The sequence below is a fragment of the Phocoena phocoena genome, chromosome 1, assembly GCF_963924675.1.
Source record: "Phocoena phocoena chromosome 1, mPhoPho1.1, whole genome shotgun sequence".
Taxonomy (NCBI): domain Eukaryota; kingdom Metazoa; phylum Chordata; class Mammalia; order Artiodactyla; family Phocoenidae; genus Phocoena; species Phocoena phocoena.
The window spans coordinates 16088270-16114277 of record NC_089219.1 but is presented as its reverse complement, the minus strand read 5'-3'; the positions used below and the strand labels follow the sequence as shown (position 1 = coordinate 16114277).

Sequence of the window (26008 nt, the reverse complement as noted above, 5' to 3'; positions counted from 1 at the left end):
TCCTTTGCATGGTCTTTCTTTAGTTGCGTTGAGCGGGGGCTACTCTTCGTTGCGGTGTGTGGGCTTCTCATTGCTGTGGCTTCTCTTGTTGTAGAGCATGGGCTCTAGGCGCGCAGGCTTCAGTAGTTGTGGCACGCGGGCTCAGTAGTTGTGGCATGCAGGCTCTAGAGCTCAGGCTCAGTAGTTATGGTGCACGAGCTTAGTTGCTCCGTGGCATGTGGGATCTTCCCGGACCAGGGCTTGAACCCATGTCCCCTTCATTGGCAGGCGGATTCTTAACCACTGCGCCACCAAGGAAGCCCCTCTTTTTATTTATTTTTTTACTGAGGTATAATTGACATAAACATTACATTAGTTTTAGGTGTACAACGTAATGATATTTGTATAAATTGTAAAATGACCACAATAAGTCTAGTTAACAGCTGTCACCATGCACAGTTACAAAAAACAATTTTTTATTTATGAGAACTTTTAAGATCTGTTGTCTTTGCAGCTTTCAAATATGCAATATAGTATTATTAACTAGAGTTGCCATGCTGTTCATTACATCCCCATGACTTATTTATTTTATAACTGGAAGTTTGTACCTTTCGATCCCCTTCACCCATTTTTCCCACCCTACCCCCCACCTCTGGCAACCACCAATCTGTTCTGTTTTCTATGAGTTTTGTTTTGTTTTTTAATTCTACATATAAGTGAGCTCATACGGCATTTCTTTCTCTATCTGAGTTATTTCACTTAGTATAATACCCACAAAGTCCATTCATGTTATTGCAAAGGGCAAGCTTTCATTTATTTTTATGGTTGAATAATATTCCTCTGTGTATGTACAGGTTTATTCTTTAATATGTTTCCCTTGAAAAAATATAAGCTCCAGAAGCTAAGGATTTTTCTGTTTTAATCACCAGTGGGTTCTCAATGCTTTGTATGTGATAGATGCCAGGGGGGAAAATCCACACACGTGAGTGTGTGTGCGCATGCATACACTCACACACACACCTTTCTAAAGAATGCGTGTAGGAGAATTCTCTCCCATTTATGAAAGAAGTATGTTTTGGTCCTTTTTCCTGGTGCCATTTATTTATTATTTTACTTCCTCATCTTCATAATGTTTCTCAATTGGGGGCAATACTTCTTTATCCCCAGGGTTTGTATATGTTAAACACATGTGGTATTTATTACAATGGCTGTTTTAAAGTCATTGAATGGGACTTCGAAAAGTCAGTTACATACAACATATAAATAATGAAATGTGAAACGTTCAAATAGCCTCTTATGATAACAGTAAATTACATCAGCATCTTGCTTATATTTGTATAACTATTTGGAGTCTCTGGCTTTCTCTCAGTGGATTACAATAAGGGTCAGCAATCATTTTCTGTAAAGGGCCAGATCGTACACGTTTTTGGTTTTGCAGCCAGCTATCTCTTTCACCACTACTCAACTCTGATATTGTTGCATGAAAGCAGCCATAAGCAGTATGTAAATGAATGGCTGTGGCTGTTCCAATAAAACTTCTAAGTATCCTGTAATTTTCATATGTCAAGAAATATTGTTCTTTTAAAATTCCCCCAACTATTTAAAAATGTAAAAAGTTCTTATCTCATGGGAAGTACCAAAATAGGCATGTGGCCCCCTGGGCCATAGTTGCTGGCCTCCTGTCTACAAGTACCTCTGTAATGAAGCATCCTGTCGTATACACGTTTAAAATAGACAGTAAATGATGGTGGCCTCTCTTTGGGTAGAAACAATATAGGTTATGTAAAGAGAAATGAATTTTATTTACTTTTTAAACTGCCAAATCTAATTTTTAAATTTTTATACAACTTTTAAAGGTTACTTTCCATTTACAATTATTACAAAATATTGACTATTTTCCCGTGTTGTACAATACACACTTGACAGCCAGTAGTTTTGTATCTCCCACTGCCCCACCCCTATATTGCCCCTCCCCCCACACTGATAATCACTAGTTTGTTCTCTATATCTGTGAGTTTGCTTCTTTTTTGCTATATTCACTAGTTTGTTGTATTTTTTAGATTCCACATATAAGTGATATCACACAGTATTTGTCTTTATCTGACTTATTTCAGTTAGCATAATGCCCTCTAAGTCCATCCATGTTGCTACAAATGGCAAAATTTTCATGTCTCTTTTATGGCTCAGTAGATACCGCTGTGTGTGTGTGTGTGTGTGTGTTTGTGTGTGTGTTTGTGTGTGTGTGTATCACATATTTTTTATCCATTTAGTTTTTGACGGACACTTAGGTTGCTTCTGTATCTTGGCAATTATAAATAATGCTGCTATGAACATTGGGGTGCATGTATCTTTTCGAATAAATGTTTTTTCTTTTTTTGATATATACTCAGGAGTTGAATTGCTGGGTCATATGATAGTTCTGTTTTTATTTTTCAGAGCATTTCCATACTGTTTTCCACAGTAGCTGCAGCAGTTTACATTCCCACCAACAGTGTACGAAGGTTCCCTTTTTTCCACATCCTCACCAATATTTGTTATTTGTGTTCTTTTTGATTCAGTTCTTCTGCCCACTTTTTAGTTGGGTTGTTTTTTTTTTGATGTCATGTTGTATGAGCTGTTTACATATGTTAGGTATTAATGCCCTATCCATCATATCATTTGCAAATATTTTCTTCCATTTACTAGGTTGTCTTTCCATTTTGTCGATGGTTTCCTTTGCTGTGCAAAAGCTTGTAAGTTTAATTACGTCCAATTTGTTTATTTTTGCTTTTATTTTCTTTACTTTAGGAGATGGATCCCAAAAAAATATTGCTGCAACTTATGTCAAAGAGTATTCTGCCTGTGTTTTTCTCTAGGAGTTTTATACTGTTTGGTCTTACATTTAAGTCTTTAATCCATTTTGAGTTTATTTTTGTGTATGGTGTCAGAGAGTGTTCTAATTTATTTCTTTTACATGTAGCTGTCCAGTTTTTCCAGCACCACTTATTGGAGAGACTGTCTTTTCTCCATTGTATATTCTTGCCTCCTTTGTCATAGATTAATTGACCGTAAGTGCTTGGGTTTATTTCTGGGCTCTCTATCCTGTTTCATTGATCTATGTGTCTGTTTTTATGCCAGTATTGTACTGTTTTGATGACTGTAGCTTTTTTGTATAGTCTGAAGTCAAGGAGCATGAATTCTCCAGCTCTGTTCTTCTTTCTCAAGATTGTTTTGGCTATTTGGGGTCTTAGGTGTTTCATATAAATTTTAAAATTATTTGTTCTAGTTCTGTGAAAAATGCCATTGGTATTTTGATAGGACTTGCATTGAATCTGTAGATTGCCTTGGGTAGTATGGTCATTTTAACAACGTTGATTCTTCCAATCCAGGAACATGGTATATCTTTCCATCTGTTGTGTCATCTTCAGTTTCTTTCATCAGTGTCTTAGAGTTTTCAGAGTATTGGTCTTTGCCTCCTTAGGTAGACTTATTCCTAGATGTTCTGTTCTTTTTGATGCGTTGGTGAATGAGATTATTTTCTTAATTTCTCTGATAGTTCGTTGTTAGTGTATAGAAATGCAACAGATTTCTGCACATTAATTTTGTATCCTGCAACTATACCAGATTCATTGATGAGCTCTAGTAGTTTTCTGGTAGCATGTTTAGGATTTCCTATGTATAGTATCAGGTCATCTGCAAACAGTGACAGTTTTACTTCTTCCGTTCCAATTTGGATTTTTAAAATTTCTTTTTCTTTTCTGAATACTGTGGCTAGAACTTCCAAACCTGTGTTGAATAAAAGTGGCAAGAGTGGGCATTCTTGTCTTGTTCCTGATCTTAGAGGAAATGCTTTCAGCTTTTCACCATTGAGTATGATGTCAACTGTGGGTTTGTCATATATGACATTTATTATGTTGAGGTATATTCCCTCTATGCCCACTTTCTGGAGAGTTTTTATCATAAATGGATGTTGAATTTTATCAAAAGCTTTTCCTGCATCTATTGAGATGATCATGTGGCTTTTATTCTTCAGTTTTTTAATGTTGTGTATCACATTGATTGATTAGCAGCTATTGAAAAATCCTTGCATCCCTAGGATAAATCCCACTTGATCATGGTGTATGATCTTTTTAATGTATTGTTAGATTTGGTTTGCTGGTATTTTGTTGAGGATTTTTGAATCTATTTTTATCAGTGATATTGACCTGTAATTTTCTTTTTCTGTAGTATCTTTGTCTGGTTTTGGTATCAGGGTGGTGCTGGCCTCATAGAATGTGTTCAGAAGTGTTCCTTCCTCTGCAGTTTTTTTGCACTGTTTCAGAAGGATAGATGCTAACTCTTCTCTAAATGTTTGGTAGAATTCATCTGTGAAGTCATCTGGTCCTGGACGTTTGCTTTGGGAGTTTTAAAATTACTGATTCAATTGCAGTACTGGTAATTGGTCTGTTGGTGTTTTCTCTTTCTTCCCGGTTCAATTTTGGGAGGTTGTGCCTTTCTAAGAATTGGTCCATTTGTTCTAGGTTGTCTATTGTATTGGTGTGTAGTTGCTTGTAGTAGTCTCTTATGATCTGTTGTATTTCTGTGGTATCAGTTGTAACTTCTCCTTTTTCACTTCTGATTTTATTGATTTGGACCTTCTCCCTTTGTTTATTGGGTAGTCTGGCTATAGGTTTATTAATTTTGTTTATCTTTTCAAAGAACCAGCTTGTAGTTTCATTGATCTTTTTTTGTTTTTTAGTCTATATTTCATTTATTTCTTCTTTGATCTTTTGTTTGTTTGTTTGTTTTTGCGTTACGTGGGCCTCTTACTGTTGTGGCCTCTCCCGTTGTGGAGCAGAGGCTCTAGACGCGCAGGCTCAGCGGCCATGACTCACGAGCCCAGCCGCTCCGCGGCATGTGGGATCTTCCCAGACCGGGGCACGAACCTGTGTCCCCTGCATCAGCAGGCAGACTCTCAACCACTGCACCACCAGGGAAGCCCTCTTCTTTGATCTTTATGGCTTCTTTTCTTCTACTAATTTTAGGTTTTGTTTGTTCTTCTTTCTCTAATTGCTTTAGTAAGGTTATTCATTTGAGATTTTTCTGGTTTCCTAAGGTAGGCTTGTATTGCTCTAAACTTCCCTCTTAGAACTGCTTTTGCCACATCCCCTAGGTTCAGCTTTTTTGTTTTTCATTTGTCTCTATTTTTTAATTTCTTCTTTGATTTCTTCAGTGATCCATTGGTTGTTTAGTAGCATATTTTCTTTCCTCCATGTGTTTGTGTTTAGTAGGATATTTTTCATCCTCCATGTGTTTGCAGTTTTTTTCTTGTAGTTAATTTCTAGTCTCACAGCATTGTGATTGGAAAAGATGCTTGATATGATTTCAGTTTTCTTAAACTTATCAAGGCTTGTTTTATGGCCTAGCCTGTGATCTATCATGGAGGATGCCCCATGTGCTCTTGAAAAGAAAATGTATTCAGCTCCTTTCACGTGGAATGCCCTTTATATATCAGTTAAGTCCATTTGGTCTAATGTGTCATTTAAGGTCTGTGTTTCCTTACTGATTTTCTGTTTGGATGATCTGACCATTGATGTAAGTGGGGTGTCAAAGTCCCCTACTATTATTGTGTTACTGTCAATTTCTCCTTTTATATGTTAATATTTGCCTTATATATTGAGGTGCTCCTATGTTGGTTGCATATGTATTTGAATTCTTTATCTTAATCTTGGATTGATCCATTGATCATTATGTAGTGTCCTTCTTTGTCTCTTGTAACAGTCTTTATTTTAAAGTCTATTTTGTCTGATATAAGTATTGCTACTCTGGCTTTCTTTTGATTTCCATTTGCATGGAATATTTCTTTCCATCCTCTCACTCTCATTCTGTGTGTTTCTCTAGATCTGAGGTGAGTCTCTTGTAGATAGCATATATATAGAACTAATTTTTGTATTCGTTCAGCCACTTTATTCCTTTTGGTTGGAGCATTTAGTTCGTTTATGTTTAAGATAATTATCAATATGTATGTTCTTACTGCCATTTTGTTATTCGTTTTTTATTTGTTTTGTAGGTCTTTTTTTCTTTTTTTGCCTGTCTTCTTTTGCTCTCTTCTGTTATGATTTTATGACTATCTTTAGTGTTATGTTTGGATTCCTTTCCTTTTTTGTGTATATATCTATCGTAGATTTTTGGTTTGCGGTTAGCAGCCTGTGTATATACATGATTGTTTTAAGTTGCTCATCTTTTAATTTCAAATGCATTTTTTTTTGGCTGTGCCATGCAGCACATGAGATCAACAAGCAGGATCTTAGTTCCCCAACCAAGGCTCGAACCTGTGCCCCCTGCAGTGGAAGCGCGGAGTCTTAACCGCTGGACCACCAGGGAAGTCCCTCAAATGCATTTTGAAACCCCTACATTTTTAGTCTTCTCCTCTCATGATTACTGTTTTTGATATCATATTTTACATCTGTTTTGTGTATCCCTTAACTGCTTATTGTGGTTATAGATGACTTGACTACATTTTTTTGTCTTTTTAACCTCCCTGCTAGCTTTATGTATGTATGATTTCCTACCTTTAGTGTGTGTTTACCTTTACCAGTGAGCTTTTTCATTTTGTAGTTTTCTTGTTGCTGGTTGTGTCTTTTTTTGCCTAGAGAAGTTCCTTTAACATTTGTTGTAAAGTTGGTTTGGTGGTGCTGAACTCTTTTAGCTTTTACTTGTCTGTAAAGCTTTTGATTTCTCCATCAAATCTGAATGAGAACCTTGCCAGGTAGAATATTCTTGGTTGTAGGTTTTTCCCTTTAATCACTTTAAATATATCGTCCTACTCCCTTCTGGCCTGCAGAGTTTCTGCTGAAAAATCAGCCGATAGCCTTATGGGAGTTCCCTTGCTTTTAATATTCTCTCTTTATCTTTATTTTTGTCATTTTGATTATGGTGTGTCTTGGTGTCTTCCTCTTGTGTTAACCCTGTGTGGGACTCTCTGCACTTCCTGGACTTGGGTGACTGTTTCCTTTCCCAGGTTAGGGAAGTTCTCGGCTATAGTGTCTTCATATATTTTCTCAGGTCCTTTCTCTCTCTCTTCGTCTCAGACCGCTATAATGTGAATATTAGTACACTTGATATTGTCTCAGAGGTCTCTTAAACTGTCCTCATTTCTTTTCTTTCTTTTTTTTTTTTTTTGCGGTACGCGAGCCTCTCACTGTTGTGGCCTCTCCCATTGCGGAGCACAGGCTCCAGACGCGCAGGCTCAACGGCCATGGCTCACGGGCCCAGCTGCTCTGCGGCTTGTGGGATCTTCCTGGACCGGGGCACGAACCCGTGTCCCCTGCATCGGCAGGTGGACTCTCAACCACTGCGCCACCAGGGAAGCCCTCTTTCTTTTTTCTGTTCAGCAGCAATGATTTCCACGACTCTGTCTTCCAGCTTACTGGTCCATTCCTCTGTATCATTTAGTCTGCTATTGATTCCTTCTAGTGTATTTTTCATTTCAGTTATTGTATTCTTCATCTCTGTTTGGTTGTTCTTTATATTTTCTAACTCTTTGTTAAAAACTTCTCACTCTGTGTATCCATTCTTCTCCTGAGTTCTTTTATTATCTTTACAATCATTACTCTGAACTCTTTCTTGGGTAGATTGCCTGTCTCCACTTCATTTGGTTTTTCTTCTGGGGTTTTGTCTTGTTCCTTCATCTGGAACATGTTTCTCTGCCACCTCATTTTGTCTGAGTTGCTATTTGTATTTTTATGTATGTGGTAGGTTAGTTACATTTCTCAAACTTGGAAAAGTGACCTTCTATAGGAGACATCCTATGGGTCCCAGCAGTGCACTCCCCTGTTGTCACCCAAGCTGTATGCTCTAGGGGTTCCTCCTAAGAGGGCTGAGTGACTCCTTCTGTTGTGGAGGGCTGACTGTGTGGGTGGTCTGGTGGGCTTTGTTGGCCCCTAGTGTGATTGGTTGCCAGGCCATGCCTTGTGTGGATGCTGCTAGCTGCTGTGTGGTGGGGCCTGGTCACAAGGTGGCTTGTTTTAGATCCCTAGGGGGCCCTTGGGCTAGTGCCGGCTCACTGGTGGCTGGAGTCAGGATCCCAAAGACTCCGAGGCTGTTGCCTGTACTACACCAGGTCCTGGGATTAGTGCCTGGGGTTAGTAGTGGCATGCAGAGCTGGTTCCTGAAGTCTGGCTGAAGGGCCCAGGGATCCTAGAACTTGTTTCAAATCGTTGGTGGGGGAGCCAGTTCCTGACACAGTTCAGTATGGGATCCAGGGTGTCCTGAAGCTTGTGTTGGCCTGCTAGTGGACGGGGCCTGGGCCAAACTGGTCCCAGGATAAGGTTTGGCCTGCTGTGAGTGGGCTGGGTCTGCAGGCTGCAGGATCATAGTTTTCTTGCATCTGGTGTCTACCCCCTGTTGGATGAGGCTGTTCTAGAGGCTAGTGCAGGCTTCCTGGAGGGAGAGGGCAGTGCATGCCCGTTGCTGGGTGGAAGTGGTTCTTGGCCCTTTGGTGGGCAAGGGCATGTCTTGGCACATGTCTAGAGGTGGCTGTGGGATCACGACGTCTTTTGGCGGCCTGTCTGCTGATGGGTGGGCCTCTGTTCCTGCCTGAGTTGCTTTGCCTGAGGCGTCCCAGCACTGGTGCCTATAGGCTGTTGTGTGGATTTAGGGTTAGGTGTTAGAACTAGTGAGTGAAGATGGCAGCCACCAGCAGCAGTGGTCACACAGTAGAATGTTCCCAAATATGGCTGCCACCAGTATCTGTGTCCTCAGGGTGAGCCACAGCCACACACACACACACACACACACACACACACACACACACACCCACACACACACATACCTCTCCAGGAGACTGCCCAAGACCAGCAAGTAGGTCTGGCCCAGGCTCCTATCAAGTTACTGCTTTTGACCTGGGTCCCAGTGCGCATCAGATTTTGTGTGCACCCTTTTAAGAGTGAAGTTTCTTTTGCCCTCTGTCCTATGGGGCTTCTGAAATTAAGCCGCTCTGGCCTTCAAAGCCACATGCTCTGGGGTTTCATCTTCCCGGTGCAGGACCCCTGGACTGGGGAGTTGGACATGGGTCTCAGAACTCTCACTCCTACGGGAAATCCTTTGCAATATAACTATTCTCCAGTTTTGTGGGTTGCCCACCCAGGGGTATGGGATTTGATTATATCACGAGTCTGCCCCTCTTACCCGTCTTGTTTTAGTTCCTTCTTTATGTCTTTAGTTTTAGAAAATCTTTTCTGGTAGGTTCCAGTCTTTTTCATTGATGGTCGTTTTGAAGACAGTTGTGATTTTGGCGTGTTCGTGAGTGAGATAACTGAGTCTTTCTACTCTGCCATCTTGGCTGCTCTCGAGAATTGAATTTTAAATTGTACAAAGAATATTAAAGACAATCCAGATTTTGTTGCCTTGTTTTATCTGTTGGTACTCTATTTAAAAAAAATTAATTCTTCCAGTGGGCCCATATCTACCAGTATCCCTTCAGGCCAGTATTTCAAATTTAATATGTAAATCTTCAACAGAGTAGATTCTCAAGTAGAGTTCACAAAGGAAATTCACTTCTTGGGTACTATCAAGTATCTGATATCTTGCCATTCTTTAAATAAGCTTCCTTAACATTGTATTTGAAAAGTGAGAATTTTTTTTCTTCTGCCAATCAGAGCTTTGATCTTGAAAAATTTGATGTGGGGAGGGAATTTAGCATTGACATAAATTATGAATTGTTGAAACAATGTGATGTTGCCAAATAAACCCTAACCTTTTAACCTCACTCACTTCCTGAGCATCTTTGTTGAATTATTTTATGTTTTGATATCAATTGCCCTTCCAGTCTGATTTTTATAAATTTTAACTCCTACCAATAGTGAAAGTGACTGAAGTGCAGTGATTTGAAATTCATTAAATATGTTCTCAACAGGGTTGATCATGTCACCTGAGAAGAGATGAAATTAGAGGTTAGCTAAAATTTGAGATTATCCTAAATTAAAATTAATCTGAAACAAAATTAAAGTATTGATGTATGTTAGTATGTTATTTTCTTGGTCCTATCAGAGGCTTACAGAATGTTAAAGTTGAAAGGCACTGTAGGATCTTTAGTTCCTTTTCAGTTTACAGCTAAGGATTACCTTTGTGTGGTTTTGTTTTTTTTTTTTTTTTGGCTGCGTCATGTGGCATGTGGGATCTTAGTTCCCCGACCAGGGATCGAACCTGCACCCCCTGCATTGCAAGTGTGGAGTCTTAACCACTGGACTGCCAGGGAGGTCCCCAGCTGAGGAAATTGAGTACTTTCCTAGCATTCCGTGGCTATATAACTAAGTACTAGATACTTGGATTTGGAACTATGAGTTAACCAACATGTTATCTCACTCCTTTCTTATAAATCTTTATACATAACATCTTCCTAGGGCTTTGTTGTTGGAAAAATGCCTGTGCAGTTGTCTTTTTAATATGATTGAAGGTATTTTAATCTTAGATTGAAAAACTCTCTGATCTATACAGATTTATAGGTATCAGCAGTCTTTTACTATCTTAAAACTCCCACCGTAACCATGTATGTCATTTATTTTGGAGACCTACTTTCAGCAGTTACCCTTTCTCATTGGTTATTAATTTCCCTGACTATTAGAGTAGTTAATATTTTCTTTCTTTCTGGTAAAGGACACAATTTACAGATCTTTTTTTCCTGGGTTATGTGGATAACTATTTAATAAATATTAAAGAGTATAGACTCTTTCCTTTGTTCTAGAGCTGTTTTCAACCATTGAAATGAACTGAGTCCCTACAGTCATCCCTCAGTATCCACAGAAGATTGGTTCCAGGACCCATGGATAGCAAAATCCGTGGATATTTAAGTCTTTTAGGTATTAATGGCTAGTACAATCGGGTCTGTGTATCTGCGGTTCACACATCTGCGGGTATAGAGGGGTGACTGTTATTTTCACTTACAGCTGGGAACCCTTCCTAGTTTTTGAATTTTAATAATAGAATTTTTTCCCACTGAAGCTAAGGATTCAGAGTAGAGTAATCATGGTAGTACTATCCATTTGACAGTGATTCAAAGTGAAAATAGAAACTCTTTCATTTTTTACATATAGAAATATAATTTTAGTGGTCTTCATTTAGAAGTTTTTGTGGAATATGAGTACTTTCATGGTCTATAATGAGTAGGTGAGATAATACTATTTTTCCCATTTTTATCTGTTATTTTATTCATTACATATAGTCCTATATAAATTGTATGTTGTACATTGTGAAAAGCATTGTTAGTTAAATGACATATGGTAAATGATAGGTGTTTAACTCATATATTTCATTTTATATTCCTACTATATGTGAGACTTACTGACTCGAAAATATTTTTCATTAACTCCCATTTTTGAGTGGCCCTGTCTACCCCCAATTTCCCCATCCCCTCCAAAAAAAAAAAAAAATCAGAATTGTGCAGGGAGCTCTGCTCTGATAGCACTGATAGAATTCAATGTAGACAATTATAGCTATCAAAAAATTGACCTTAGATCTCCGAGGAGAGACACTGCTTTGTTGTGTGGCTTTTGTGTAACCCTCAAATACCTAACTGGAATGTGATGCAGATTGAATGTTCTTGTTCTTTCTTGTGTAATTCTTTTTCCCTCTAAGTTGAACAATGCCTGCAATTTTTTTCAACCTACTCTGGTAGGATTTTGATGGGCATTTTTTATTCCATATACTGGCTGATAGAAAAGGATAGTTTTCTCTTAGCTCTGAAAAGCCAGATACTTTACTCAGATTTCAGACTCTGAAAAGATATCATCCTTGACCCAGAATCTAAAGACATTTTAAGGTGAAAGTTTCTTTAAAGGCTTTCCAAGTTGCATTTCACCTGAGTGGTTATATGGACAAATGGTAAGAATCACCTTTCAGTATTGTTTTCTTGAATCAGTAACTGGTTTTAAAACCCATCATGTTTTGTTTGTCCTCTTTTTGACTGATGAACTACTTTGCTAGGTAATTTATAAATGAAGTTGACCAAGTCCCTTTGGTCTTGACTGGGAGGATGCTAAATTCTCTCTCAGATGTGACATAACTGTTAGATTGAAAGTCTGTCCTTAGAAGGAACACTGGAGAATGCATTGTACTAATGATTGTTGGGCTGTCTTCTCTTGCTGTGGTTAATATTAATCATCTCTTTTCCTTCCCCTTTCCTGCTGCCTCTTTTCCTTTTCTTCCTTGTCTTCCCATGTACTTTTTGAATTTATTATACTGGCCTATATATTTTTTCCTTGCTTTCTGTTTTTTTTTTGTTTGTTTTTTTTTTAATTTTGTGATCTCCTGCCCTACTTTGTCTTCCCCACTTGCCTTGGGTTCCATGTTGCTAGTTTTTATGTTCGCACGCTCATTATCACCCTTTTTTGTACTTCAAATCCCAGCAGCTGCCCAGCCAGGTCCCTGAGCACAGCCCTGTGGTTTATGGGACTGTGGAGAGCGCTCATCTTGCTGCCAGCACCCCTGTCACTGCAGCTAGCGACCAGAAGCAAGGTTTGTGTATGACTATTTTCCTCCCTCTTACCTTTAGTCTCTTTCTTTCTTTTTTTTTTTTTAATTAATTACATTGCCCTCAGCATTTAGGAATAAAAGTAAAACATGAGGATTATTTAGATACCCACTTTTAAACAAAGCTTTGAGATGGAAAATCAGTGTTCTACCTCTAAGAAAGTAAAGTAGGTATGATTAGTAAAAATTTTTCCTACATTTTATTAATGCCTCACTGTCAATGTATATTTATAGGTAAAAGCTTACCTGCCTTAAACTGTTTCTTTTGGAACAAGCTTGGGGAAAATAAATCGATGTATATATTTCTTTATAAGAACAACAGTTTTGTTTATAAGTTCAACATGTTCGTGTGTATCTTGCTATTTTTAAAAACATAAAATGTTTCTTCTTACAAGTTTGGCTTCTGTAGCCTCAGTTGGGGACAGTACTGAGTTCAGATCCTGGATCCATCAAGCACTATTTGGTCTTGATGAGTCATTATGTTGTATATCTTAATTTCTTCAATTACAGAATGGAATGAAGAATACGTGCCTCACAGAGTTGTAGTGGGGACATGCCAAGCATTTGAAAAGCACTTAGTAAATTATAGCCGTTATTATTATGCAGGAATCATACTAAGGTCTGTACTGTTGACCTTGAACATGAAATACCAAATGTTTGGTGAAATAAGTATACATTACTGCTTCTTGGATTATAAATAGGAAACTTTAAGGGAAATCTCATGCCAGAAAGTGGGTTATCACAGTCTCTCTTTCCTGCCTAGTTGGATTTAAGTTGACCTTAGCTAAAATTGGGAGATAATTCATTAGACACAGAAGGAAGCAAGTTAGTTTGTTCATGTTTCTGATTTCATTCTAAGAATGAATAGAAGTCATATGTGTTTTCTGTTTTCTTGAATTATTTATTCCTCCAAACCCCTTAATATTCCATAGCTGATGTATACTTTCTGTACTTTCTAAAAATTATTCTTTAAAAAGCACTGGGGGGCTTCCCTGGTGGCGCAGTGGTTGGGAGTCCGCCTGCCGATGCAGGGGACACAAGGTTCGTGCCCCGGTCCGGGAAGATTCCACATGCCGCGGAGCGGCTGGGCCGTGAGCCATGGCCGCTGAGCCTGCGCGTCCTGAGCCTGTGCTCCGCAACGGGAGAGGCCGCAGCGGTGAGAGGCCCGCGTACCGCAAAAAAAAAAAAAAAAAAAAGCATTGGGAATTGGCACACAGTCAAAGTGGAGGTATTTAGTGGCATTGTTTTTTCACTGGATTGCAGGATGATAACACAAACTTCTAATGTGTGGTTTCAGTGTTTCCTTACGGCATGCAAAGATAATATGGTGTTCTTTCCCTTTAGTATTCAGGAGCCTAGTAGACTGGAACAGAGACAAGTCCTAAATTTTGTTTTATGAAATAGTTTTAAACCACAAGATAGGTAATAAATCCTAAACTGGCATGCTTCTAAAAGTTTGCAGTGTCAAATACTTCTTTCAGCAATGTTCAGAGTTAGAGACTCATAAACGCTTAAAGTTAAATTTTTTAATATTAAAGCCATTCACCATGCAGGAGTGCAGTTCGTAGGTATTGTGGAAGGCTACTTCCTACCGCCAATGATCAAGCAGTTTTGAGTCAAAATTCAGAATATTTTCAATCTGAGTGGAGAATTTTCAGGGTATTCCCTTCAAAATGTCATTACTTTTGCACAGTTATAATCCTTTTGCTAGTTAGAATTGTGCTAAACATACTAAATAATTACCGTGCAGAGAGGCCTTAAAATATATCCTTTACGCTGACTTTCTCTAGCTGGACTACAATACAAGAAATTCATAACATATCTTGATGGTGATAGCTCTGACCTAAGATTTTTGGATTAGGTAGATACCTGCATCTTACCATATTTAGGCCTTGATTTGCAGAAGGAGGATTGTAGAATTCTTTGTTTCCTCTCAGTTTTTTATGCTTGGTGGAAATTTGAATAATAAAATCAACATTTCAAATTGATGTTTGATATAGATATGAGTGAATTGGAAAATGTTTGACGTTACCTTGATGAAAAGAAAAACTTCTGTTTTAAGTATATTTCATAGAGCTTATAGTAACTTTTTGGAACTACTGCTGTCTTCCTCTAGTACCAGCTGTTCTCCAGAAAACTCAGTTATTCTAATCTTCTGTTTCTAATTCTGTCCACAGCTTGTCAATATATAGAACAGTTTTCAGAGTAGTTTTCTTTTTTAAACTAAATATATGTAATTCAAATAAAATTAGAAAGGGTTCATCATTTTTCAGATAATTTTTTAACAGTTAAGAAAGTTTTTAAAAATTTCTTCTTAACTGTAGATTCATTTTGAAATTAAAGTAGGATACAAAAATGCACTGTTTTTAAAAATTGTTATATTACCCCCAGAAACAGTAGATTCTGCATTCTGCAGTCAGATTGGTTTTTCTCTCTTGATGGAAATGTCATTACGGAGGGTTTGTACTGGGATCCCACTTTAGCCCCAAAGTCTCCCACTAGCTTGATTCACCTAAACACTTCTTTTTCCATAAACCCCCCCTTTTCCCCTCTGAATTGGAAGAATTTAGGATTTGAGATCATTTTTAGGTTCTTGAATTGGAAGAATTTAGCATCTGAAATCATTTTTAGGTTCTAGTTATATGACCTTGGGCCTGTGACTTAATTTCTAAAACCCTCAGTTTCCCCCTCTGTAAAATAGGAACGTATAATAGTTTTTATCCCTTTGGTGATTGTAAGGATTAAAGGACACTATATATATATGGTATTTGACCCATTTCCTGGTACATATTAAGTGCTTAATAAATGTTAGCTGCCATAATTAAGTGTCTGATTTTCTCAGTTTTTGATGTGAACAGCTGGAATAGTTACATGAAGACCAAGTTTCCAGACAAATATGCCATTTCCCATTTGTTTTGGTACTTGATAAAAACCCAAGGAAGACCTCAACTTGACTTGTAGAAAAACTGTTGAATGAATTAAAATCTTCAGTTGGTGTGATAGTCTAGAGGCACAGCTTAAATGATTGTTTGATGTTTGAAAAACTGCGTTCAGCCCAGTGTATTGAGGATATGGTATGTATAATTAAATACAAATAAAAGTTATTTGAGCCTTAGTCTTAGTGCGTTTTGAAGGCTCTTGATGTAGAGTAGGTATTCAACGAATGGTATTCTGTTGTAATTCAACCAGTTGTACCAGTGTAGCTCAACTGGGGCTCTTTTGGAATTTAGGACAGGACTATTCTCTGTCAAATGAGACTGTCCCTCAAATTGCAGCATGCTTAGCATTCTTGGTCTCTCCCCATTAAATGATAGCAACACCGTTTCGGTCATGTGTGGCTCCTGACAACCAAAGGGCGCCCATCTAGGAGCTTGGTTCCACCACTCTATGAGAATAAAAGGGAGCAGTTTTTTCTTTCTTATAAATTTGACATTCATTATAGAAACTATGGTTAAACAGAAAGAAAAATTATCTCTTATCTCATTATCCAGAGCCATTGTTAATAACCTGTATGTAATTCTAGACTTCCCTATATGCATCTATGTTAGTATTCTGTATTTTTTTTGTTACCAGTAGGTTTATGCTCCACGTGCAATTTTTGTGCCCTGCTTTTTAGAAAAACATGTCTTTTATTATAAACAACTTTCATATAATTAAATACTCTTTTAAAAGCTTATTTCAAATGATTGCAGTAATTACCATTATATGCCCCGACCATTATTTCTTTAATAAGTCCCTCATTGTTAGACACTTAGTTTATTTTTCTATTATAATTTTAGTTTACAATATAAATATTTAGTTTATCTTTCTATTATAAATATTGTTGCTTTAAATATTCTAGACCTGTCTTTTCTCTTCAGTGTTTATTTCCTTAGAAAAAATTCTTAAAGGTGAAATTCCTGCAAATTCCTAAAAATGGCCAAATGGTATAAACATTTTGAATGCAGTATATTAGATTTCAAACTATCATGGCTCTGAAAAACATCCTCTTAATAGTAAAAGTTCTTAGAGAAATAAAATCAGTGTTCTTTATTTAGATCTACTCTATTATACCTTTCAGCTTTCTGTAGTAAAAGTTTAATGAATTAATTAAAGGACTTATTTCAAAATAAGGAGCTCTCAAAATAATTAAATTTTTTTTGTTTCTAATTTTCTTTATTAATGTTAGCTATTTCTCAAGAGTATATAGAAGTTTCAGTCATAGGTCTGCTTTTGTTTGATATTTTTAGTATCAGAAATTTTATTTCCCAAAATTAATAATTGAATTGACATACTCTTATTAGATTGTTAATGTGAGATTTATTATTTTCTACCGTTTAATTTAATTCATCTAGGTTTCATTCAGTGGTCATAAAGGGTAATATCCTTTTTAAAAAAATTAATTAATTTATTGGCTGCATTGTGTCTTCGTTGCTGAGCGCGGGCTTTCTCTAGTTGCGGCGAGAGGGGGCTACTCTTCATTGCGGTGCGCGGGCTTCTCATTGCAGTGGCTTCTCTTGTTGCAGAGCACGGGTTCTAGGTGCACAAGCTTCAGTAGTTGCAGCACGCGGGCTCAGTAGTTGCGGCACGCAGGCCCTAGAGTGGGTGGGCTTCAGTAGTTGCGGCGTGTGGTCTCAGTAGTTGTGGCGCACAGAGTTAGCTGCTCTGCGGCATATGGGATCTTCCCGGTCCAGGGATCGAACTCGTTTCCGCCGCATTGACAGGCGGATTCTTAACCGCTGTGCCACCAGGAAAGTCCCAAAGGGTGATACTCTGATGTACTTTTTAATAGTGGTATCTTATAATCTGGGTTACCCATGTAGCAGTTACTCTGGTTGAGTTGGAAAGTATTTTCATCAGAGATATTTTAATAAATACGTATTTATTTTATATATATCACATTATGTAATAAACATAATAGATGTATTTCTTTGAATGTTTTTGTCTCTTGCCCTGGCAACTTAGTCTGAAATATTTGGCATTCAGAGCCTATTGATCTTATTTCTCCACTACAGTAAATAGGCAGAGTTAAAGAAACACTGGCCTCTAAGCCCATCAATTAAAGTGAATTTTAAGGCCAGTAAAAGTAGTTGCAGTGAATGAATTAGCCTTTAACAGCTTAATTTTACCATCTGTTTATCTGATCAACGAGCATATTTTCTTTGACAGACTTACTTAACTAAAAGTTATTATAAACACTCAATTTCACTTATGCATAAAGATTTCTGGCAGAGAAAGTAAAGTCCCTTTCAGTTTAGATTGTCTTTCAGCAGTGCTTAAAATTTTTGTTTGCATTTGATGAACATGCTCATGAGTAGCTGTTTTTCCACTGGAGCCTGTTTATTCCACTAAGGAAACACAAGGCTGTAAACCAGTCTAATCTCCTTTGGTTTCATCTTCCTAGGCATGAATCATGTATCAGTTTACCTGGAATTTTAAAGTATGGAAATTTTCATGAGTTAGCTTTCCTTTCATTTTTCTGGTTTATTATGATTATCAGTTTATTAACCTTTATTATGATTATCAATTTATCTCTCTCACTCTTGCTGTCATTCTTTTTCTGTCTATATACAGATGCACATTTTCTGTATTATTTTAATATATATTGTTTATTTTTAATTGGACTTGATTATCTGAATATTAACGTTGGTTTCTCCTTAAAGAATTTTTTTTTTTACAACTGAAGATACAAGATAAATTTCCATTTTTATTCCTTAACATTATTTCTAGTTATATGCCTCTTTTAAGAAATGAAAGTTAATTTCTAAATGAATTTTTATGTTCAGGAACTTGATTTCACTGATAATAAACTTCATTGATAATAAATGACACCATGATAGTTTTTATTGAAACAGTTTTTTTATACAGGTAATACGTGTTCTTTATAAAAATCCCCCAAATGCAGAAGTATATAGAATAAAAAATAATATCTGTATCTAATAATTTAATCTCCAGTTATTTTCCCCTGAACTGTCCTGTCCTGTCTCTATAGTGTATCCTTGGTAGAAAAATTTTCTACAGATGAAGGCTTTCTCTACCTTAAAGAAAAGCCCCATTCCCATCCCAAGAATGTTTCAGTTACAGGTTTGATTAGATTTTCCCTTTGTGTTCTTGACATAGTCATTTGGTGAATTAATTCCTTCTCTTACTTCAAAATAAACTTTATATATGTATTGGAGGTTAAGTAGTAGTGGAAAATAGAGAAGAAAATATGACAATGTTTTTGGAGTGGCAAAATAAGTAATATTTTGATCTGTCTTCTGCTGCCCATGTTTTAGAGTAAGAGATTAAAAGAATTACCCTAAAATAATACAATACAACCTCTGATCCAAAAATTATTCCTAAATGTCTTTCATTTTTTTCTTTCCCAGAAGAGAAGCCAAAACCAGATCCAGTGTTAAAGACTCCTTCCCCAGTCCTTAGGCTAGCCCTTAGTGGAGAGAAGAAAGAACAAGCAGGCCAGACATCTGAGGTTACTGCAGTAGAAGCCATACCAGAGCTTACTCTGCCTCCATCACCTACCACTATTTCTCCACTTGCTCGAAGTACAGTTGCTTCCCCCACCTCTGCTGCTCTTAGTAGCCAGCCAGTATTCACCACTGCTACTGATGACAGATGTGAACTCTCTTCCTCAAAAGAAGACACAATTCCTATACCCAGCCCCACATCTTGCACAGAAGCATCAGATCCTTCACCAACAGATGAAACTGATGATGATATATGCAAGAAATCTTGTAGTGTAGCACCTAATGATATTCCGCTGATTTCTAGTACTAACCTAATTAATGAAATGAATGGAGTTAGTGAAAAATTACCAGCCACGGAAAGCATTGTGGAAATAGTAAAACAGGAGGTGTTGCCATTGACTCTTGAATTGGAGATTCTGGAAAATCCCCCAGAAGAAATGAAAGTGGAGAGTGTTGCAACTCCTATCACTCCTTCCATAGTTCCCTCCTTTTCTCCGTCTGCTCCAACTCCTCCAGCTTCTCCTCCCCCCACACCAGTCATTGTTCCTGCTGCTGCCTCTAACGTTAGTACTGCTAGTGGTCCCACCGCAGTTCAGAGAGTCTTAGAAGAGGACGAGAGCGTAAGAACTTGCCTTAATGAAGATGCAAAAGAGATTCAGAACAAAATAGAGGTAGAAGCAGATGGGCAAACAGAAGAGATTATGGATTCTCAGAACTTAAGTTCAAGAAAGAGCCCAGTCCCAGGTAAGCGTTTCTGTTATTAATTATATTTTGCTTGTTGAACATGAAAAAGAAGCAGTGTTTGAGTTTTTTTTTTTTTTTTTTTACTTATTATTATTTTTTTTTTTGCGGTACGTGGGCCTCTCACTGTTGTGGCCTCTCCTGTTGCGGAGCACAGGCTCCGGACGCACAGGCTCAGTGGCCGTGGCTCACGGGCCCAGCCGCTCCACGGCATGTGGGATCTTCCCGGACCGGGGCACGAACCCCTGTCCCCTGCATCGGCAGGCGGACTCTCAACCACTGCGCCACCAGGGAAGCCCGAGTTATTTTTTAATTGGCTACTTTCCTTGACTTCCAGAAACATCAGATGAATGCTGTAATTCCTAGTCTGATTTCGTCATTGGTGTGTTTATGTTTTAGTGCATCCAGCAAAGAGTTACTCCATTGTCTAAAAATGCAAATGAAATTTCAGATATACAAAATGCCTCCAAGGTATATGTCACCATACACGTGTTTTTTGTTTTTGCCTCCTTCATATGAATCGTTTCCTCCGTGGTTAATTTTGTTGCTTTGGGGCTGGAAACCAGTCAAAACCAGCATGGTCTATAGTCCCTAATACTGTCTTCTCGGAATTTTAAAGCCTAATCAGTCCTAAACTTAGAAGAATTCCTCTATGCAAGACCTCTTCTTTAATCTTGGGTTAAGGAAAATAGCAATCAGAATGTCAAAGGTTTATAACTAGTTCTGAAAAATAAAAGTACCCTCTCTGATTAACTCACAGATAGGTTTAATGCTCTTCTGCTTTTTCTTTTTAAAGTTCCATTTTTCCTGAAATATTAATTTTATCATTATTATTTTATCATTAATATTGTCAAAGTATTATATTCTTCTGAATTCAAAATTATTTCTTTTTAATGTAGCATCACCTGGAATCTTGGATCTAACCATTAGGTTTTTATAATATTAATCAAAAGTTATCTGAGGCTTATCAACTATTCTTACGTCAGTAGTCCATAAGAATATGGCTTTTAACAAGTCAGCATAGGGCTTCCCTGGTGGCGCAGTGGTTGAGAGTCCACCTGCCGATGCAGGGGACACGGGTTCGTGCCCCGGTCTGGGAGGATCCCACATGCCGCGGAGCGGCTGGGCCCGTGAGCCATGGCCGCTGAGCCTGCACATCCGGAGCCTGTGCTCCGCAACGGGAGAGGCCGCAGTGGTGAGAGGCCCGTGTACTGAAAAAAAAAAAAAAAAAAAAGTCAGCATAGCCCATCATCTGAAACATTGCCCTACACTGCATAATTTGCTCTCTGTGTACCTGTCAAGTTGAGTTATACAATTTGACAAATGACTGCTCCCCCAGCAGTTGATCTAGATATGTACTGGAGATGTTTTAGTCACCCACATCCCCAATATTTATTGCCTACTGTGACCTGTCTAATTGAGAAACTTGGCAAATCAAAAAACCTGATCTCTACCTTTAAGATGTGGTTTTCCCACCCAGCTCAGTTCTTGAGGTAATTTCCTCATGAAGGTCTCTGAGAGGTGTCTGGTTCTTTGGAACCGTAGAACACCTAGTTCCATAGTAAACCAGAACAGAAAAGCAAACAATGCTAGGCAGTTGGGACTGGGAGAAATTTATCATAAATATTTATAAATCGCCTGTTTCCTCAATAGACCGGCCTCTCTAAGCATCAGTATGCTCCAGAAGCATAGTGCCTTCACTGTGAGGAACTTCCTCCTTGGTGGGGTGATGACCTGGGGCTTTTTTGTAACTCTTTGAAAAAACAGTCTTACTTTTGGTGTGGCTGTAGGTGAATGCCCCTCCAAAGAACACTTGTTTGATGGAGAATAGTAATTTGTTTGACCCTTCCTTTTTTCCCTTCATTTACCTGCCTGTGAGTTGTCATTCAACAGTTAGTGATGTGGTATTTCCAAAAATAGGAGAAGCTATTGAAGAAAAATGTTTTGAAAAAAACATCCAAACAAATAATAGAATAGCAGGCATAGGGAATACAGTCAAAGATACAGACCATATCTCAGAACTGAAATCAGTATAAAGCAAAGTTCTGCACTGAAATCCCACTTCTACTCATCCCTGACATTCATTCATTCTTTTAAGCAGTTTGTCACTTAGGTGGCCTGATATTGCAAGACAGCTCCCAGGGATAAATGGACAAACAGAATTTGGGGTTAAGTTGTCTTCATACCATGGTACATTTTTTTTTCGAAATGCAAATACTCTTGGAGTTAGTAATATAAGTCACCAGCACCTTAGTAAAAGAATATAGATTATTCAGCAGTAAACCAGAAGATAGCTAAAAGAAAGAACTGTCTTTTGCCATGATTAGGGATGAGGTAGAGGTTAGTGATGTCAGGAAGGAAAGTGTCTTGGCATTTTTCTAGTATGATTTTTTTAACCTATGAATGTGTTTTAAAGGAACTAGAAGTTCTGTAACTTCCCTTTATATCTTACACTCTTCAAAATTCAAAGTAAATGAACCTCAAGAACCCATGCACCTCTAGCATTTTTTAAATTGTAAGCCTTACCAGAAACATTCCTGGCCCTCTGATTTCAGTGTTAATATTTTTTAATGTTATTGCTACAAAAGTTAACTATGAAAATTAACTCATCATCATTCTTTTAGATAATATCGACCTGAAATTGTCATATGCTTAATGACTCCCGTCTTTTTTGCACTTATTTAGCGTACCTTGTTTACTTTGAGAGGATATTAAAATTGTAACAGTTTGGTTTGGATATCAGTCTTTTGTTGTTGACTTTTGAGAATAGTTCTTACTGTCTCTGCCTGAGGATGAAACACTTTAAAGCTGGCTTCAGAAACCATTTGCTTTTCACAGGTGTGATGCATAGAAATAGGCAGTAGCTTGTATAGAGGTACTTGTTTAAAGCAGTAAAGTCAGACTTAGGGTGTATGATCCCTTCTCTTACTTCTGCTAGAAAACATTTTCTTGCCACTATTCTAGATCATATTTCTGACTGGAGCAAATTGCAGCAATTCTGGATGCTTCGGGGTTGAAGGGCAAACCCTATAAAACGAGAATTGTGTCTTCAGGGTACTCTGAAAAGCCTCAGAGATGGGCCAGACTTTTGATTCATATGATCACTTCAATAATTAAATGTGCAAAAATCTGTATTAATTGATTTCTTTTTAAAAATATTTATTTATTTTGGGCTGCGTTGGGTCTTAGTTGCGGCATGCGGGATCTTTTGTTGCAGTGCACGGGCTTCTCTGTCTCTAGTTGTGGCACGTGGGCTCTCTCATTGAGGTGCGTGGGCTTAGTTGCCCTGCGGCATGTGGGATCTTAGTTCCCCGACCAGGGATCTAACCCGCGTCCCCTGCATTGGAAGGTGGTTTCTTTACCACTGGACCATCAGGGAAGTCCCTGTATTAATAGATTTCTTGAAGTCCTAGGAATTTTTATTATGGTTTCGTTATACTTGGTGGGGAAGAAGAGAGAATATCAGAACTTGTGGAAAAACGTTCCCTGCTCAGCATTCAGGAATTCATTTTGTGCAAATTTCATGAGTGTATGTACCGTGTGACATGCATGCTGTGTAACGTGAACTTTTCCACTTTTAAAAATAATAGTGGGCTTCCCTGGTGGCGCGGTGGTTGAGAGTCTGCCTGCCGATGCAGGGGACACGGGTTCGTGCCCCGGTCTGGGAAGATCCCACATGCCGCGGAGGGGCTGGGCCCGTGAGCCATGGCCGCTGAGCCTGTGCATCCGGAGCCTGTGCTCCGCAATGGGAGAGGCCACAGCAGTGAGAGGCCCGCATACTGCAAAAAAAAAAAAAAAAAAAAAAAAAAGTGATTTTTTTTCTTTATCTTTTACGTTCATTATCTGTTTTGATATAAAACTATTATTTGAAATTCTTCTGGCGGAGGGAGGTTTCTAATCTTTCTGTTTGTCTTCTCTGGCTTGGCTCATGGCTTCTTTGTATATTTTACAAATTTGTTTTATGAACTTATCTTCAGCTAAACTTTCCCGGATGTGGATTGAGGGCAGCTCCTCTCAAAGCATGTCTTAGGCAAAACATTAGCTGGAATTTAATCTGAGTTTAATGTCCTAAACGAACTCTCTTACCGCACACAAAGTAAACGCATTCCCCGTGTATACTAATTTTCAGGATGACAGCAGGCTCTCTACACCTAGTTGAAACCAAACATCCTTCCTTGTCATCACTCTATGTTGGTTCACTGGTTTATTTTGGTCTGTGTACTGTTTTAGCTTCCTTTTCACTGAGACTGTCACTCTGTTAGGAATCTCAGGGATTTTTATAAGAATCTCAGTTCCAAGTCCTTGCTTTTGTAGGGATCCAAGATCTTATATGTCCCACGTGGATGTTCAGATGTAAACTCCTTGGTTATAGAGACTGGCAACAGCCTCCCGTATCCCCAGTGTTTTAGTGGTAGCAGCAGCTGGCCTGGTTTGTGTGGCTTCCAAGTGTTTGCCTTATATTTCTTGTAGGTTCAGCTAAGGTTGAAGGATGGTTTTCAGTTTCTGTAGGCTGCAAGATGAGACATTTATTTCTCAAATGGAGATATGATTGTATGTTTCAAGAGTTGTTAATAAAATTCTGATTCATACAGCCAGTCGAGTTGCTGTTACCGCTTTTTTTTATACAGGTTTTTATTAGCTATCAATTTTACACATACTAATATATATATGTCAATACCAATCTCCCAACGCATCCCACCACCACTGCCCTCCCTGCTTTCCCCCTTGGTGTCCATACGTTTGTTCTCTACATCTGTGTCTCTATTTCTGCCTTGCACACTGGTTCATCTGTACCATATTTCTAGGTTCCACATATACGTGTTAATATACAATATTTCTTTTTCTCCTTCTGACTTACTTCACTCTGTATGATAGTCTCTAGGTCCATCCACATCTCTACAAATGACCCAATTTCATTCCTTTTTTATGGCTGAGTAATATTCCATTGTACATATGTGCCACATCTCCTTTATCCATTCATCTGTCGATGGGCATTTAGGTTGCTTCCATGACCTGGCTATTGTAAATAGTGCTGCAGTGAACATTGGGGTGCATGTGTCTTTTTGAATCATGCTTTTCTCAGGGTATATGTCCAGTAGTGGGATTGCTGGGTCATATGCTGATTCTATTTTTATGTTTTTGTCTTTGTTTTTTTCGGTACGTGGGCCTCTCACTGTTGTGGCCTCTCCCGTTGCAGAGCACAGGCTGCAGACGCGCAGGCTCAGCGGCCATGGCTCACGGGCCCAGCCGCTCCGCGGCATGTGGGATCTTCCCGGACCGGGGCATGAACCCGTGTCCCCTGCATCGGCAGGCGGACTCTCAACCACTGCGCCACCAGGGAAGCCCTGGTGATTCTATTTTTAGTTTTTTAAGGAACCTCCATACTGTTCTCCATAGTGGCTATATCAATTTACATTCCCATGTACAGTACAAGAGGGTTGGTTCCCTTTTCTCCTCACCCTCTCCAGCATTTGTTTGTAGATTTTCTGATGATGCCCATTCTGACTGGTGTGAGGTGATACCTCATTGTAGTGTTGATTTGCATTTCTCTAATAATTAGTGATGTTGAGCAGCTTTTCATGTGCTTCTTGGCCATCTATATGTCTTCTTTGGAGAAATGTCTATTTAGGTATTTTGCCCATTTTTGGATTGGGTTGTTTGTTTTTTTAATATTGAGCTGCTTGAGCTGTTTATATATTTTGGAGATTAATCCTTTGTCAGTTGCTTCATTTGCAGATATTTTCTCCCATTCTGAGTGTTGTCTTTCCGTCTTGTTTATAGTTTCCTTTGCTGTGCAAAAGCTTTGAAGTTTCATTAGGTCCCATTTGCTTAGTTTTGTTTTTATTTCCATTACTCTAGGAGGTAAGTCAAGAAAGATCTTGCTGTGATTTATGTCAAAGAGTGTTCTTCCTATGTTTTCCTGTAGGAGTTTTATAGTGTCTGGTCTTACATTTAGGTTTTAATCCATCTTGAGTTTATTTTTCTGTATGGTGTTAGGAAGTGTTCTAATTTCATTCTTTTACATGTAGCTGTCCAGTTTTCCCAGCAACGCTTATTGAAGAGACCATCTTTTCTCCATTGTATCTCCTTGCCTCCTTTGTCGTAGATTAGTTGACCATAGGTGCATGGCTTTATCTCTGGGCTTTCTGTCCTGTTGCATTGATCTATATTTCTGTTTTTTGTGCCAGTATCATGTTGTCTTGATTACTGTAGTTTTGTGGTATAGTCTGAAGTCAGGGAGCCTGATTCCTCCAGCTCCGTTTTTCTTTCTCAGGATTGCTTTGGCTTTTGGGGGTCTTTTGTGTTTCCATACAAATTGTAAAATTTTTTGTTCTAGTTCTGTGAAAAGTGCCACT

The 26008-nt window shown here is 38.3% G+C and overlaps 1 protein-coding gene across 8 annotated transcripts in view; it reads left to right on the top strand.

Annotated features, from left to right (window-relative positions):
* Positions 1-26008, top strand: part of EIF4G3 (eukaryotic translation initiation factor 4 gamma 3) — a 370135-nt gene that overhangs the window by 218976 nt on the left and 125151 nt on the right. For 5 of the 8 annotated variants that reach the window (XM_065893987.1, XM_065893977.1, XM_065893968.1 and 2 more), the window contains 2 exons: positions 12345-12450; positions 18816-19655. In XM_065893987.1, the coding sequence (XP_065750059.1) occupies positions 12345-12450; positions 18816-19655 (946 nt within the window). Of the gene's footprint in view, positions 1-12341; positions 12451-18815; positions 19656-26008 lie in introns of all 8 variants that reach the window. The other 3 variants (XM_065893949.1, XM_065893959.1, XM_065894006.1) reach the window with 1 other exon arrangement.